At 38.3% G+C, this 18,022-nt stretch overlaps 1 protein-coding gene across 2 annotated transcripts; it reads left to right on the top strand.

Annotated features, from left to right (window-relative positions):
- Window positions 1-4,601: 4,601 nt before the first annotated feature.
- Window positions 4,602-8,432, top strand: LOC137946401 (uncharacterized). 2 transcript variants are annotated; one of them, XM_068792675.1, is made up of 6 exons: window positions 4,602-5,047; window positions 5,363-5,495; window positions 6,033-6,165; window positions 6,381-6,417; window positions 6,814-7,087; window positions 7,228-8,432. In XM_068792675.1, the coding sequence occupies exons 1-6, from the start codon at window positions 4,865-4,867 to the stop codon at window positions 7,335-7,337; spliced, it is 870 nt and encodes a 289-aa protein (XP_068648776.1). In that variant the 5' UTR covers window positions 4,602-4,864; the 3' UTR covers window positions 7,338-8,432. The 2 variants fall into 2 exon arrangements, with proteins under 2 accessions (XP_068648776.1, XP_068648777.1); XM_068792676.1 differs by having other exon boundaries at window positions 7,208-7,320.
- Window positions 8,433-18,022: the final 9,590 nt, after the last annotated feature.

An 18,022-nucleotide genomic window follows, 5' to 3' on the forward strand; every position in this document is an offset into this window, starting at 1 on the left:
CTAACCTCTCTAGGGCTTCAACTCCTAGTCCTTCTCGGTGATGATTATCGTAAAACCCTAATACGCCACCCCCCTTCCCCTTATAAAGAGAAAACAAGGTTGATCCGAGTACTGACTTAGTGTAGGGCATTGATTAGGCTCCACAACTTGACACCAATCTCTTCAAAAAAAATTTCAACCAAGTCATTTCGCAACATTTAGTAGCCAAAGAATGATACTCTGCCTTGACAGTTGATCGAGCCACCATTGTTTGCTTCTTTGTTTTCCAAGAAATAGGTGATTGTTCAAGAAATATACAATACCCTGTTACGAACCTTCTTGTTTCCCTATAGCGAGCCCTATCTGCATCACAAAATGCGTTTGATTGGAGTGGACTTGTGGAGGTTAACATAACCTATCTTGGAGTTTGTTTCAAGTATCTAAGGACTCTAGGTGTTGCCCCAAGGTGTGTTGTACCAGGTTTTTCCATAAATTGGCTTAAAACATGGACGGTGTAGACCATATCTGGTCTAGTAATGGTCAAGTAAGTAGATCAATCTTCCCACAAGATGTCTGTATGATGAAGGATCATTTAGGAGTTCTCCATTGGATTGTGTAAGAGCCAAGTTTTGCTCCATTGGGAACCTTGTAGATTTCGCTTCTAGAAATCCAGCATGTACTAATATCTCCAATGCATATTTTCTTTGGGAGAGGGAAATACCCCTTGAAGACCTTGTTACTTCTATGCCCAAGAAGTATTTTGAGCTGACCAAGATCCTTGAGTTTGAACTGCTTGGATAATAACTGTTTCACATCTTCAATTTGTTGCAAATTGTGACCTGCCAAAACCACGTCATCAACACACACATGTATTATCATAAAACTTCCCTTGTGGGATTGGACGAATAACTAATAGTCTGCCTTTGATTGATAAAACCCATCAGTTTTTAGGGTTGTGGAAATCTTCAAAAACCGCTGTCTAGAAGCTTGTTTCAAGTCGTATAATGACTTGTTGAGTTTGCACACTCAAGTCTCCCCCTTTCATCCAAAACCTAGAGGTAGAGACATGTATACATTTTCATTAAGATCACCATGTAAGAATGCATTGTTAATGTCAAGTTGGTAAAGAAGACATCCTTGAATAGTGGAGACGTACGTATAGTAACTAGTTTGGCAACTAGGGCGAAACTCTCTTGATAATCGAGTCTTTCAACTTGGTTGTATCCTTTGGTGACCATGTAGGCTTTGTAACGCTAGATGGTGCCATCAGATTTGAACTTCACTTTTGTAATCCCATTTACATTTGATGGGTTTCTTTCCAGGTGGAAGATATATCAGTGTCCATGTGTGGTTAGGTTGTAGAGCTTGAATTTCATCACGCATGGCTTGACACCATTTAGGTTTCTTCATGGCCTATAAGAAACTAGTTGGTTCTCTGGTAATAGTTAATGAATTGGCAAAAGCTTTATGAGAGGTGGATAACTAGGTATAAAAAAAGAATTTGAGAGAGTTCATAAGGTGTACCTGATGTTGTGACCATGCTGGAGGCAGATGATTGTTCAAGTGAGACAGTAGAGTCGCTTCCATATGAAAATTTTGAAGAAAGTCAGGTCGCTTAATTGCTATAGTAGATAGGTGACGAGCAAGGGGTGGCATGGGAGTGGGAGAAAGTATGTGAATGGAAGGAGCATTATCAATATTTGTAATCTCATGATTTTTTTATTGAGTAGGTGTATCTGATATGTGATCATCATAAAAAGAAGATGTTATGGGAGGAGGAATCATGGGACTCTCAATGGCAGCGGAAATATGTTTAAGAGGGAATTCTTTTTCAAAGAAAGTAACATCTTGGGATACAAACACTTTTTGGAGTTCAAGTTCATATACACTATATCCTTTTTGTCCATAAGGGTACCCAAGAAAAATATATCGAACTACACACGCATCAAATTTGGATGGCTTGTGGCCATGAGTGGAGTTAAAACATTAAATAACTACTCATAAGGTATTTTACCTTGCACAAATGGGGTAGGTGTTTGATTTATGAGATAAGAAGAAGTTAAAATGACATCCCCCAAAAATCTTTTAGGAAGATGGACTTGAAAAAGCAAGGTTCATGCCATGTTTAGCAGGTGTCTATGTTTGCATTCTGCTACCCCATTTTATTGTGGGGTGTGAACAAAACTTGTTTGGTGGACAATGCTTTTGGACAAGTAGTAAGTCGCAAGAGTAAATTCAGAGCCATTATGACTAAGTACAACTTTCACCTTGGAAAAAAATTGCGTTTCTACCATACTAATGAAATTAGTCTGGTGAATCTGAGTATCAGATTTGTGGGGCATCAAATAAATCTATGTGCACCTAGTAAAATCATCAAATATGGTGAGGAAATATTAGGTCCTAGAAATAGATGCAATTTGGTAACCCCCCAGATATCAACATGCAATATTTCAAAAGATGATTTGTTAGAGATTGTGTTAAAAAAATGGATCGGTATAACGGATTGGCGTGCCATCCTTGGAGCTAGAGACCCGTGGAATAAAGTCTAACACTTCTGTCCTGGCAACTTGACACGTCTATTCTAGCAATGGCGCCAAAAAAATTCTCAGACTGCGTGTACTTATTGGGCTTCGTGCGCTGGTCCGAATTTCCAGTGAGATGCCTCGGCGTGTACACGAAACGCTAAAAAATTTTAATTTTTGGAGACCACGGTGTGTGCGCCAGAGAGACCTTTGGCAAGTGTGCCAAATGCCAGAAAAAATTTAATCTTTGAAGACCTCGATATGTGTACCATAAAAATTGGAGAAAAAATTAATTTCTCCGGATGAACCTCCCACTGTTGAAGAAAGGGTATTCGGTGAGGTGAGAAGGCTGGGAGGTGAAGCAAAGCTAGTACTGGAGTGTTGAAGGCATAGTTGGAAAGGATCACCACAAAGCCAGAACCCTCGGTAGGGCTTGAACCCCCGGTAGGGCTTTTGCGTCATGTATTTTTGTTTACTGAGAGGTTTTATTCCTCGATGGTGTCATCACTTGAGTTGGAAGCAACGAAAAATTGGACAATATCCGGTAACTCGTCCTCTAATGAGGAATAGTCACTGATGTGTGACTCTCGTTCTTCCGAACATCTTTGTTGGAGAAGAAATAGAGCTTCGGTCGCGTCTCTCATCGAACGTAACAGAGATGTCTCCATCCGCCAAATGTTGAAGATTATGTTCGCATTCGAGACTACAAACAGATGGTTGAGTTTTTATTTATCGAGAGGTTTTAAACCTTGACGGTATCGTTACCGGAGTTGGAAGTGGCAACAAGACGGATGACGAGAAATCTCACTTGAAGTGGCGATTTCAAGATTGGCGAAACCAAGTATGCTCTGATACCATAATAAAATTTTTATTTTTCGATATTTCTTACAATTTTATATTACATGTTTATAAAGGGATATATCTTGTATAATTTCAAAAATATAAATCTACTTTATCTATAGGATTTATTTTTATCTTTTGAAAGAAGCTACTCTTTCACCTTCATCTCCTCCATGCGAAGGTGGAAGGAAGGTGAAAGGGCGTCTCTTTCTATCTCTTAACTCTCTACGTCGATGCAAGAGGTGTGGATGCCTTAGTGTCTAACATGAAATTCCAATGTAAATTGCATAACGTTGCTCTAACATTGCTCCTTATATAATTGGAGTATGTTTGAGAGAAAAGGAGTTTGAAACAGGCTTTGCTTTTGGTTATATCCATAGACGGAGTGCTCTAGATTAGTAACTAGGGTTGAGTTTTATAACTATCATGTGGCGGGACCCATCCTAGATGTCATCACGCCATAGTAGGAATAGTGGCCTCGCCATCGTAGTTTGTACCAACTAGGGGGACCAAATCTCTTTTATTTTTAATTTCCTTGAAGAAAGATACAATCATTATCCAAAACAGTCTTTTGATTTCTTTAGACAAATCATGCCTTAAAGGCTAAAGCCTACCTCATCTTTGTTGTGCCTAAATTGCCTCATTCTTGTCTTTTTTCACTGAATAAAGTACCCTTGATAATTAAAATGACGAAATTACCCTTGAATCCCGGTCGTATTGCTTCTATTAACCGTCATCCAAGTCAACGTAGCCTTAATTTGGTTTTGAAGGCGGCACGACGCGGGTTACTGATTTAAAAAAGTGAACAAAATTACGTACATACTTATTTTACGGAAAAATATTGTTGTCATGGAGAAGCACTTACAAGTCGTGCTTTCATAGTGGCCCACAACCATACGGATGGGCCCACATCGGATTATGTCTCTTGATGGTGGGTTCCAATTAAAGATTTCACCGCGTTTTATTTTATAAAAATTGATTTTTTTTTGGTTTATTTTAAACGGAAAAGAGTTGGGAGGGATTTGCCTGACTTTCAAGAACACCGTTCCGTTTTTGCCACTTGATGCCGTGACGTGTTCAGAATTAGATCTCATATACACTTGCGTAGTTGCAAAGAAACCAGAAGGGCTTTACAGACATTTCACATTACGAGGTGAAGTACTTTAATATTCCGTGGAATGACAACGGTTGTAATAATTACCCCAAAACATGATAATAAAGCAAGGAGTATATATAATTCATGACCAATGGCCGAAGGGGTTTCCTTTTCCACCTTTTCTTCCCTCTCTCTCTCTCTCTCATTCACTCCATCTCTCTCAGATTGACAGATCTTGAATCCCTCCTTTGTTAAACTAAGAGGGGATCCTCTAGCTTTGGCGGGTTTTCTCTCTTACCGCACCTAGATCATCTGACAGGAAGAGCTACTAACTTTGGAGGGAATTAGCAGAAGCCGAGGAGTCGCGGGAGAGGATAGAAAGAGGAAGAAGAGTTGTTTTTATCAGTGCGCAAAGAAGACGAAGAAGATGACTCCAGCTAACATCGCAAACCAATTTGGGGACACCACCTACACTAAAGTGTTTGTTGGGGGCCTAGCTTGGGAGACCCAGAAGGAAACCATGAAAAAATACTTCGAACAGTTTGGAGAGATTCTGGAGGCTGTTGTCATCACCGATAAGAACACTGGGAGATCCAAAGGATATGGATTTGTAAGTCGTTTAAAGTTTTTTCTGTCTCTCTCTCTGTCTCTCTCTCTTTACTGTTTAAAGAGATGCTAATGCAAATACACGAATTTTCTTTTCTTTTCACTAATCTTTCTTTAAATTTTCATGAGTTTCTCGACATTTTTTTCTGTTTTTGGTCACATAATTGTTGAATCTCTCAGAAGATCTAGATGTGGGTATTGCTTATTATGAAATGGAAATTTGCAATATTACCAGAATAAGAGCGAGAGGCAAAAATGGGAAACATGGGATCCGTTTTTCTGAAAATAAAGAAGATCTCTTGCTTGCTGTCCGTTACAGGTGACTTTCCGGGAACCCGATGCCGCCATGCGAGCTTGTGTCGATGCAGCTCCAGTTATCGATGGCAGGAGGGCAAATTGCAATCTGGCTTCTTTGGGTGTTCAAAGATCCAGGCCAACAAGTCCTCAACATGGTATTCGAAATCTAATCTTTATCTTCTTTCTTTCTTCCGCTAGTGACTGAAAAATTTAGTTCTATTACCCGTTAGACCTGAAACCCAATTTCTACTTTCTTTCGAAAGCAACAAAATCATCAAACATCTACTCCCGGTTTGTGACATGTCGTAGATCTACTCTGGGTTTACTTACGAATTGTGAGAATCTTCTGGACTGATTTTGTCCCCATCTCTTTTTTCATTTCTAGTTTTTCAATGACGATGATCATATAAACCATCTGTCATTTTTGAAAACTTTCCAAGCATCAATCTCTCGTCGACCCAACATTTTGGTTGCGTATCTCCATTTCAGGAGGAATATTCCGTTCTCATACAGAAAACCTCGTCTTGCGTTTTTATCGATCTAATAATGAAAATGAAGAATGAAAAAAAAGATCTATTATTAATTTTGTTTGAGTTTGAGTTAATTTGTTATTGTGATAACAATATGAAATATTCTGATATATAAGATGTTCTTAGAACATTGGCTTAATTTTATAATTTTTGTGCTTTTAGGTGGGGCCAGGAACTTTAGGGTGATGAATTCCTTTCACTCAGGCCTTCAAGGTGGAGTGGGAGCAGCTTTTCCTTCAGCTGCCACCTTCCCTCATTATGCCATCCAACAAGGGATTCCTTATAATGTGTATGGGTAAAGCTCTTTCCCCATTTTTATAATTTTGCTTTCTTCTTAGCCGAAGTGGAAGTGGAGGAGAGAGAGATGAGAGGCACGTTCTCCCTCTTCTCTCGCTCCTGCGCGGTGAAACACATCCAGTCACGCCCATGCACGTTCTCTCCATGAGCTACGTGTACAGCTTGTATCACTACTTATGCTTACCATCTTCAATCCTTCTTCTTCCTTCTCAGGTATTCTCAGTACACTTCCGATTACACCTATCCCACGGTTAGTACACAGCTCTCTCTCTCTCTCGTCTGTATTTTACCAATCTCGTTCTTTTTGTAATTAGCAGTATAAAGCCATTAAAGGCATCATCCCCTACATTTCCCAGATTGCATTTCAGTATAATATATCAGACGGAATTAGGGCTGTGTCCATTCATATGTTTCGTAAATCCATTTTTATAATGTTGCATGACTCAAGATATCCTAAAACGGGTTCATCGTCATGAATCGGAGTTCTTTAATGACGTGGGTCCATTCAACTGTTCCTGCTTCTTTCAGGAAATAGCAGATCAAAGATTCTGCCGGTGATAAACTACTGGCATTTCTGGGCCGGTGTTTGTATTAACTGCTGTCATATCATTTTTTATCATAACATAGAAACGATGGTTGCGCGCAGAGCTACTATAACGTGTATGGAGGAGGCAGTACTACTCAGTATCCCTTATACGGAGGAGCAACAGGAATGGTGACCGGAGCCACCACCTTCTATCCTTATTTTCAGTTCGGCCATGGAAATGGAGCCACTGGGTATTCTGCCGGGCAGGGCTACGGCATGCAGTACCCTCAAATCTTTCAGTACTCTGCGGTGAACTCAACGACCGGGGTTTCATCTTTCCCACAACACTATGGGGGTCCAATGTCTTTCGCACCGACTCCAGCTGCACAAGCAGGTTTGTTACGTTGCTGCAAAAGTTTTCCTTCTTCGATTCGCATGGGATTATTCTACAAAAAGTTAAAAAGTTTTTTATCTGTTGCGTGGAATTTGTGGAAGATACTAATATCTTTAACAGTGTCTTTTGCTATACAACAGGCGTGACGATGGCTCTGCCACTTCCAGCACTTCATTCTCCGTCTCCTCATCCTTATAGGCTCGTTCCTGCAACTTTCACTCCTACTGCACCTGAACAACCCTCGGCCTAACCATGGTTTCTCTCGTCATGTTTCTCCTCCTTGAATCTCTCTAACATAAGCCCCAGGGTGGAATTTGGGGTCTTCCCCCTTGCTTTTTAGCCCACGGAGGGGCTAAAACCACCTCTAAATTTGGAGAAAGGTCTCCAACAGTCCAAAAATTTTAGCCTAGATGGCCTAAAATTGCACCACGACAACTCGTGTTCGTCTGGTTTCTTTCAAGAGAAAACAAACCGATAAACACATTTAGCTGTGAGAAGGAGCTAATGTGAAACTTAACCCTGCTAACTTTGAAGCCCATGGAAGGCTGAAAACCAACCAACCAACCAACCAACCAACCAATGACCTTTTAACGACTGGCTTGCAAAACAATGTAAATCCAAAAACTTACACATGGCAAGCCCTCTCCCACCTTTGGGTCCTGCACCTTTTTAAGTGAAAAAAGAGGTGACAAAAACCAAACCCTAGGGCATGGGCATGCCCTAACTTCTAGGCCTAGGTTTCAAGTCTGTGCCTTTGTGTAACCACCCATTTTCCCTTATGTCAAGGGAAGACACCTAAAGTCTCGATCGAGCTACATATTTTTTTTTTTAATATTTGTATTTTGTACATTGGACTTGGCTAAGCTTTGGGTGTTTTAGCCAAATTTGTGAAAAAGGGTTGATGCTTATTTTGTGGCATTTGAACCCTCCTAACTTAGGGTAACTCCATGATTGGATATTGGAGTTGAAATCATATTAGTGCAACATTTTCTTTTCTAGGGAGATGTGTCTTTTTATTAGGGTAGAAAAAACAAGTCAAATCAAAGGAGGATAGCCCTGGAGAGATGTTTTTGGCCTCTAGGGTTGCCCCCTTCTAACCTTCTTTTCCAACCATGGTTAGGACCAATCTCATCCTCTACTCATTTTCCACAACTCCATGCCCTCCTCTTCTGTCAACAGTCACTCCACGTTCCCCCTGCTCATGTTATTAAACTTAGTTAAGAACCTTAATTACTTTATTATGTATGAACTTTGATATGTTTGTATTGTAATAAGTAGCCTACTATGAGACAGACTGATATTGCTCTTAGTCTCATTCTGCTCAGTTGACGATACATTTAGCTAATGCTGTAGAAGCTCTGTGTTGGTTTTCCATACTCATCGTTAATGATGATTATTCTACTAATATGTTTTAAAATGCTTAAATTTTTTTCTTTCACCCAAAACGGATAATGGATGTCATTATGATGAAAAACGCTCATAACATTTTATTTCTATTTTTACTTTAATTGAAGTAGAAAAAGTTTACTTTGTTGTCTAACTCACTTCGCCTTGTAAATTTCAGTTTCCCTTCCCACATTATTGGTTTGATTAAATAGGACTAGTGTATCTAAGAATGAGAATGTTCTTAGTTCCGTATTAGGATAAGACGGGTTTTTTTTTAAAAAAGTTTTTAGTAACTAATGTAATTGCTGACATAAGTAATTATATATGGCTTTCAAAAAATTTAGCCGTGGAATTTGTTCGCAAATATACAGTTATTTCATTAATAAAATTTTGACATATTAGGCAATGGATATATTTGTGGTAGTAGAAGTCCAAAATTTTTGTTGATGAAATCTTTAGTTAGGACCAACATAAGCCATTGCCCCATTTCTATTCATTTTTTACTCTGGACCTTTGAACCTTTTTTGCACAAGAGTTCAATATTAATTGGCTAAAACATACAGGTCCTTTGGTAAAAGTATAACTTTGCCTACACACTTGCAAATTCATCAACATAATTTTTAATTTCGTAAGCAAAAAACCAGAGTTTGCTAGTACTAAAAATATAACGTATAAAATAATTTATTAGAAAAGACTCACTTCTACCTGGAGAAGATACATTCTACCAGTTCAAAATAATATTTCACTAGCAAAAATCTTAATATATATGTTGTCAAAAACTAAATTTGTAGGAAAAAGTTTTTTTATTCTTTAAATTTATTTTTATATATTAAAAGTTCCTAGTATAAATATTTACACAATTTTAAAATACAAAGAATTTAACAACGACAAACACTTAAAAATACAGTTTAATAAAATGTCATAAATTTTATTAAAATAAAATTAATTGTGTTGCAGATTTTTGAAATGTATGCCATATATATGCAATATACATACATAATACATAAAAACAATAAAAATCCTAGAAGAAAGGATTGTTATGGTCCTGGGTTAAGTACCTATGCCTTTCGCTCCTAACAGGCCGGTTTTTTGGGTAGTATTGGCTAGGTACTTAACATTTGGTATCAGAGCAGGCGCTACGTCTCGAGTTCGACTCCCCGCGTATGCGGGCAACCGCAATCCCCGGACGTTCCCCAAAGGCTCTCATTGCTATGTTAATGCCGCCATGGTCGTCGGCTCGGGAAGGCGGGGTGTACTGTTATGGTCCTCAGTTAAGTACCTATGCCTTCCGCTCCTAACAGGCCGGTCTTTTGGGTTGTATTGGCTATGTGCTTAACAAGGATCCTACGAGTGTCTATCTCCTTTTGCAGATATCTCTCACATCCTAGCATGCATCTAAGTCAATTGAGATATAAGAGTCCGCTCTTAAAAGATTACATGTAAAGAGAGTCCAACTCTCTTTGGGCCAAATGTAATACCCAATTACACAACACAAATCTATCCTAAGAGATCTTCTATAACTTGATTCTAGCTCTAGTGGACACTTCCCTTCTACACTATGGTTCTACAAAACCTCAATCACAACAAAGTGAAAATACAAAAGATGAAAGAGAAAATTGCATATTCTTATAGGAGAAACAACCTTCTCCTAAAGAGATCCAAACTTCCAATCCTTTGAATTGTATAATGGAGCTTTGATTCAATTCAGAATGCCAGGAGAATTTGAGAAAAAAAATGAGGGACTTTGGCAGATTTAGCCTTTTCTCTCTCTAAAAGCCTACATATTTAGCATTTCAAAAGTCAAAACCTTTTGTGAATGCTTTGATATGCTAATAAATGCTTATTTATTGCTTCCCAATGACTTTCGAAGCTTATTTATAAGATTCTTAGCCAAAATAACCCTTTTTGAATGCTTACAAAAAGTGTTGATCAATCAACGAAAAGGTATGATAGATCAACCATGTGTAACGGTTATAATGTTTGAGTTTCATAAGCCTAGTGATCGATCAAAGCATTAATAAAACAAAACTCATTGTGGTGACCAAGTGTTGACTCCCATATATATTTTGTTGATAAAAAACTTAATCTAGCTAACAATTATAAATTTAACATTTAAGAGGCTTTTCCTTCAAGAGACACAAAAATTAAGGTTTTTGCAAAAGAACTGGCATATGCCTCTCAAGACCTCAAGCTCCATCTGTGTGTCAAGTCATCTTGAATAAGCACCCACAAGTGAAGAAATGAAGAATGAAAGTTTAGAGTCCGAATTGTCTAGAAAATTTTATGAACTTTAACTATGTAAGAGAGCATCCCCAAAATATTTAAAATTGAGGTACAAATGAATTTTTTGGGGCTACAGGGCATAGTTCTCGAAACATGTTTTACCAATGCATATCCAAGTTTTAAACATGTTGAAATCACTTAGGATAAATTTTTATCATGCTTTGAATCTTAAATTGGAAACTTGGCTTTGGCATGATTGATCACTATCTGCCAATGATCGATCATCCAAAATGCAAACTGGCTGTAAATATAAAGCATCGATTGATCTATCAAGTAGAACTTGGCTAGAATGTTCTATAAAGAATAAACAATCAACCCATTGAACTAATCGATCAATCTTGTCCAGGCATTGAAAAAGCATGATAGATGATACATATAATATTGATAGAACATATAAAAGTATGCCAATGAGGGACACAATGCATAATCGATCAGACACAAGTCATTGATCAATCATATATAGTTTTTCATAATCAGGAGGATTGATGCAGGATCGATCAGTTGGGGTGGACAGATTGGTCAACTTAAAATTTCTTGTTACATTTTGCTAAGGACAGTGGTGGAATTAGAGAGAAAGAGAGGGGCATTGTGGTTAATCTAGAGAAAGGGTTTAAAAAAAGAAATGGGGGAAAGAGAAGTAGAAGAGAAAGAAAAGGGGGCTCAAAAAGGTTCATTCAACTTCTAGAGGAAAGGAGAAAAGAAGAAGGAAAGAGAGAAAGGGAGAGAAAGAACTCGACAAAAGGAGGAAGAAGCAGCGGAGGAAAGAGGTAAGTCCAAAACTTTGTCATCCTCCTTTCCCTCCTCTTTAACCCCTTCTGGTTTCATGTTCCACCTCTTTTGATTTTTGGAATGAAAAGTTCTAGCTTTCCCTAGGTTAGATGATGCTTGTTCTTCCGCTGGATTTAGAGTTTTAATTTTTGTATCTGGTAAGTTCAAAACCTAGTTACCCCTTCTCATTTCTTCATTTCTCTCGTTGATTTTCATACTTCTATTTTCCCTTCTCATAGTTTGTCACATAATAATTTTGACTTTTAACTTGAGCGGAAGTGTTTTGAGTTCAGATTTTAAACCGTTAGAGTTCTGAATTTGTGTTTTGTTTGATTTGAGTGTGCTCAGCGGTGTGTTGACTTTCAGATTTCTGAATTCATGATTCTGATTTGAACTAAAACTAATTGGGTTCTTAAATTTTGTATTTCAGATTTGATTAAGTATGAATAGAAGTGTAAATTGGGTTAAGCATATAAAATTGATGTTTTCAATTCAAATTTAGGCTAAATGAGTTCTGATATTTCATGTATGTCTCAATTGAAGCTGGATTAGGACCATGTTGAGTTTGAAATTCTGAATTCCCAGTTACTGAATTGGATTAGGGTTAATTTGGGTTTCTAAAGGTCATGTTCTGTTTGATTTAAATATGATTAGGAATAGATTGAGTTTAGAATTCTCAAATTGAAGTTCTTGAGGTGGATTTGGTCTACAACTTTGATTAGATGTATATTGATTCTGAACTATAAAATTAATGTTTGTGATTAGGATTGAGGGTTAATTGGGTTTTGAATTTTTGTATTATATTTCACTTCAATCATGACTAAAAGTATAATTGGCTTACGTTTTGAAATTGAAGTCCTAATTTGGATTTAGAGTAATGGAGTCCTATAATTTTATGTCCTATTTTATTATAAGTATTACAAACTCCTTTTTTCATGGCCGCCACCAATCACCCATTTCGTAGTTAGATATTGAAATGTACAAGAAGAGGGTGAGAAGGTGATAGAGCAATTCAGATTTTTTGTGATTTGACTAACCTAAAGTAAGTTTAAAGGAAATTGAGGGGAAAATAAGACATCTTGAAGAGGAATAGAGGATGTAATAGATGATGAGCTTTTGCCAAGTACTTTGGTTTGGGTACCATTAGCGATAGTAACAAATTTATGTGGAAGACATGGAGATATAGAATGGAGCGTGTGTTTGTTACCTGACAGATGTTTAGAGGCCCCAGAGTCTATGATCCAAGATAAAGAGGAGGAAGAGGAAGAAAGCATACTTGAGGCAATGGTGGTAGTAGTCGTAGGTAAATGTGGAAGGTAAGACTCCATATTAGACTTCATCTTTTAAAATGTGACATAGTCTTCAACAGTGAGAGTCATTTTTCCTGATTGGGAGTCAATATTTTCCTCCAGTTTATCAACATTAATGGAGGTTGGGTTAGTCGTGGCCCAATCAGGTTTGCTATGAAGCTACCAACAATTTTCCATTAGGTGGTTCTGACCACCACAACAGGTGCATATGTGTGGCTCAGTATGTGAGTGGGTAGGACCCATCCTACCACCTCTTGTGCAACCTCCTCTAAAATTTCTACCGCATCCACGGTTGGAGGATGATGTACCTCTATTACTGGAGTATAGAGCCGATGAAGCATCAATAGGGGAGGTAGGATATGGATCAGGGACCCATAGCAATGTAGCACTTATTTCATCAAAGGATGGAAGTGCAGAGGAGCTAAGAAATTGGGTTTAGCAACCTCAAGATATGGCTTGATATTCGTCAAGCATATGGCTGCTGCCAAAGCTTCCCATTGCCTTTCTTGAACCACAATATCAGTAGAATACGGTTGAACGATCTTCCATTCTTGAAGAAGACCTCAAAATCGGGCCAAAAACTCATGAAAAGACATCAAACAATTTTTTCAAAGAGGTCGTGCTAGAGTATAACGTAGCACATGTGTCCCATATATCCTTGGTTGTTTCCAAGTGGACCACATTGTTGGCTACATTTTCTTCCATGCTATTTATGAGCCAACTAATAATCATATAATCATTTTTAACCCACTTGAGATAGGATAAATCTTCTTCATCAATCGGAGGAGAGGGTTTGTTTAGGTGACCAAGAAGGTCAAGAGTAATGAGAACCCGTCGTACCGATTGTGACCAACTAAGATAATTGGAGAGGCCCCTTAATGTGATAGTAGTAATTCTGAGTATGTCACTCTTACAACTTGTATGTCCAATCTCCATCTTGAAGCAAAATAAATGCTTAAATCACACGAAGATATTGGAAAAGGGCTTCTCAAAAAAAAAAAAAAAAATCCACTAATGCAACTTTGAAGGATCCGTGGACCAAATCAGGCACTGACAAAGTGAGATATAGAATTTTCTCCACAAGATCAGGCACTAAATCATCAAAGAATTTGTGCTTGTGTCAAGGGGAGACATCATCTAGAAATGAATCAAATCCTTTTATATCCTTAAAAAAAGATCTTAAGAGGATAGATTGAAAAACTTATGCCTTGATCCAAACTCTAAAAACTTGGTCAAACACTTAAGAACCATAATTTTCTTTCTTCGAGATCCTTAGTAGCAAGTCCAGTCTCTTATAAATCTCAACTCATGGGGACAATCGAACTTCCAAATAACTAAGCGTTGGAGTTCAAGAGAGTAGAAAGGGCAGCCAAATAATTGGGGCAAGTAGATGCTGGAATTTAACCATATGTAGATCATCCACCTAAATAACCAGACCCCATGAACAACACCAAGTGTGAGAGATCTTACAACAACATGTGCTGGAAATCCAACTCATAGAAAATTGATCCAAGTTGCATGTAAGTAACTGAATTGCAAATCATTTCCATCAATTCATCAATCTTGATAAAACACTTGTAGCAACCAATCTTGATCAAACTTGTAATTTATCTACAAGAAGATCAAGATTATTACATCTTCTTAATCACAAGAGATTAATCTTCACAACTTCTCATATGAAGATCATCTTGTCTTGAAATAATCCAAAAATCAAGACCACAACATATAGAAGGAAAATATGTAAATAATAACCAGAATTAACTTATCTCTTCGTGGCTGGACTCCTTCTTTCATGAGTGATTTATTGGACAAATGTTCATAAATATTTTTTTGTATACTTCATCAAAAGGGATCCTAAACTCTATGCTTTGATATCATGTAGAATTTAGGATCCCATGATAAGAACAACCAAACTAAGAAGAAGAAGGAGAAGAGAGAGAGAAGAGATCAATCACCAAGGGAGAGCTTGGATGGAGGAGAAGAGGCAGAGCACCTACAGAGGGAGAGAGCTTGGAAGAATTTGAAGAAAAGGAGGAGAGAGCTTGAATGCTCTACCTCTTAGCCAAGACCTTTATTTATAACTTTTACAATGGTCTTTAGGGCTACAACTTTATAAAATAAAATACATAAAAAAGACAAGTATTTAAAACTTCATGCCATCTTTATGAGAAGCCTCCTTATTTACCCATATGCCACCAGTTAGACTTATGGGCTTGAACCCATCTTCTAACAATAGCCTATGCCATACACTATCAGGAGGCCTCGCAATAGAGATGCAAATTAAGCCTATTTCACACTTGTTTGTGAATCATGTGATACATGTGTTTTAAGTATTGTCACTAGTTTCAAATGCATGCTATAAAAAGGATAAGATTTGAAATAGAACTTAAGAGAATGATGCTATTGTAGTTTAAATTATGTATTGTCCTTAGTTTCAGATGCATGCTATAAAATGGATAAGAATTTTGAAATAGAGCTTAAGTGAATGATGTTATTTTAATTTAATTTATTGAGTTAGAAATTAATTTGGAAATTGATAAAAGGATTTATTTTATGTTGTTAAAACTATGTTTACATGCCTTGTGGTAGACTAGTTATTCAGAGGGCTTAAATGTGACTTAGTACATCTAGTAGTCTTACTCTGAGATTCTTGTATTTATGATCGTTAGATAAATGAGCTAGTGTCATTGATGTTAAATGTATGAGTAGTTACATGGCCAAATTAATGAGTTGCCATCATTGAGTTCATTTGCGTGGGTTATAATTACTATTGTGAGTTCTTTCTTTAGTAGGTTTGGTTAGGAATGATTGGATTTTTAATTAAGATGAGATTGAGTAATAAGACAAAGGTTTATCAAGAAATATTATCATGCCTTGGTTCTAAAGGTTTATACTCTCCATGTTAGGAGAATATGCAATAAGTGTTGATAATAGTGTATAAAGGAAATTGAAAACATGGAATGACTAGCTTGTTATTATTGTGTTGAAAGAGACCTTTGACTAATGTTTTATAATAAGAATTGAGGGTTATATGGGTTAGTAGTAAATTTTATGTCTCTGAATATTTGTCTCAGATAATTGTTATCAGCAATATTGAAAACTATGTGTATATACAATACGCCCTCTTTTAGTGTATGCAATAATACTGAATAAAGCATTCGTGACTTGGCATATGGAGTGATGCGTATTATTGGCATTCGGAACAGAATGCACTGTTTAAAAAAAATCCTAAGATTTGGACCCTTAGCATATGGGCTTATGCATATTCTTACAGGAAAATGGGTGCCCCAACCGTAGTGGAGCTGGATAACTAGGAGAGGAAAAATATTGTGCCCTACCTATACTAAGTATTCTAGGAAAAAACTGAGTGAATAGGTAAGGAAAATAATTTGTGCCTCATTTGTAGTGGGGAGTCTGGGCTTCAGTTGGTTGTCCAGAGGAGGATTATATGGAACTTGTCATGATAATAATAAGATGATGTTGTTGGGTTCCCAAGCCATGGATCGAGTCACCCGACGATCTCCTCTGGCTTCCAGGTTTAATGATGATGAAGAGAGTGCCTTTGGGTTTTTAGAGCGCCCAATGGTGGATGACGAACTCAGGGAGGAAGAAGGTGAGGGAACGCTGTGAGATAGAGCTTTCAAAGAAGTTCCACCCTTAGGCCTCGTGAGAGAGAGAACTTGATCTCATTTACCTATTGAACAATGCTTGATTTCATTCCAGAACCCGTCCTCCTTATAAAAGAGGATTGGGGATGCTGCATATAAGCAAAGGCCACGCAATGGCCCACCAAATTAAAGGAAATTACATCTAACCCTACTATTTTCATAAACCCAGAAATTACATACTTTCGCGCCTACGTCTACTAGTAACTCTAGATGTTATGGAGTCCATAATATCACCCCCTCTCCTGGAGAAAGAGTTTGTCATCAAGATCAAAAGTAGGGTCTGTTGGTGGGTGTCTCCACCTGTTCTCAAGTAGCGTCTTCGGTAGCCATGCCCGTCGGCCGAACGCCCAAAACTGGTGCATTCCCTATAGTAATCAATTTTTTTGAATGTGGGGATGCGTGTCGAATGTATCTACATCCCCCAGGCAGCATCTCTGCTCGCCCTCCATCAAGGACTGGGGTCAACATCATCCATGGAGCCCTCCCCCCTCCCCCCTTCTCTCATTGGCAAGGTTGTAGTATCTACATGCTGCACCTTGAAACATGCAGGGCCTGAAACCAGCACGAACAACAGGATCAATATGGTGACGATGTATGGTTGGTTGTACCAATGCATAGGGAAATGCCAAGAGCAATATGGCTGCCCCCGTAGAACTATCTCTACTACATATGGCCTGTCATTCAGACGAGCAGTCAAGTAATGGAACAATACTAGGAAATACCTGCATGCGTGGTGCTCATCACCGTCATCAGCAGAGAACCCAGCTGTCCATGAATTGAACCAGCGGTTCCGTGTTAATATTCCAGACAACACCAGGGGCTTTTCACTGTCTAGTAGGCTGAATGGAATAGGAACCATGAGCACTGTGTTCAGCAGTGCCAGTGTTGGCAGCACTGTTTTGTGCCATAGCCAAATAGCGTCGAACAAACCAGCTATGCCTTGGATAGAGCTAGAACAAAAGGTAGCACTATCCTTCTGCCAATGACTGCGGCTATGCTGCTGTGAAACATTTGGATTTCCTCCATATGCTAGGTGCTGCTCATCATCATTACTTCAAACCGGGTTGAATGTTTTTGGTGTAGTCCCTTGCTACCTTGCCATAACTGCTGCAATTTGAAAAAAGGGAAGTGGCTCTCCGGCCCACCCCAAGAATGCGACAACAACAAACATGGGAAAGTGTTGAACCCATCGCTGCATTTTCACAGCAGCAATAACGAAAATCCAGACTGAGAAGCCGACCAAGCTACCTACGTGAGCCCTTACTGTCTGGACCTTGCCTATTAACCTCTGAATGACACATTGAGCATCTACGGATCCATTGGTGAATGCCCAGTCTCTAACCTATCCACGTAAAATTCAAGCCCATCTGGCAGCTGCTGCCCTGGACACAATCCATGAAGAAAAACTGTATAGCTGAAAGCATTGGAAAAGATACCAATTGTCTGCATTTGTCAGAAAACCCCTTGGCCATCTGCAAACTGCAGTGCCGTGCAGGAACCGTCCACCACAGTCATATAGA

This window comes from Aristolochia californica, unplaced genomic scaffold (genome assembly GCF_029961685.1).
Source record: "Aristolochia californica isolate CCGP_79_NKW_82.1479 unplaced genomic scaffold, dmAriCali1.0.hap1 SCAF_12, whole genome shotgun sequence".
Classification (NCBI taxonomy): Eukaryota; Viridiplantae; Streptophyta; class Magnoliopsida; order Piperales; family Aristolochiaceae; genus Aristolochia; species Aristolochia californica.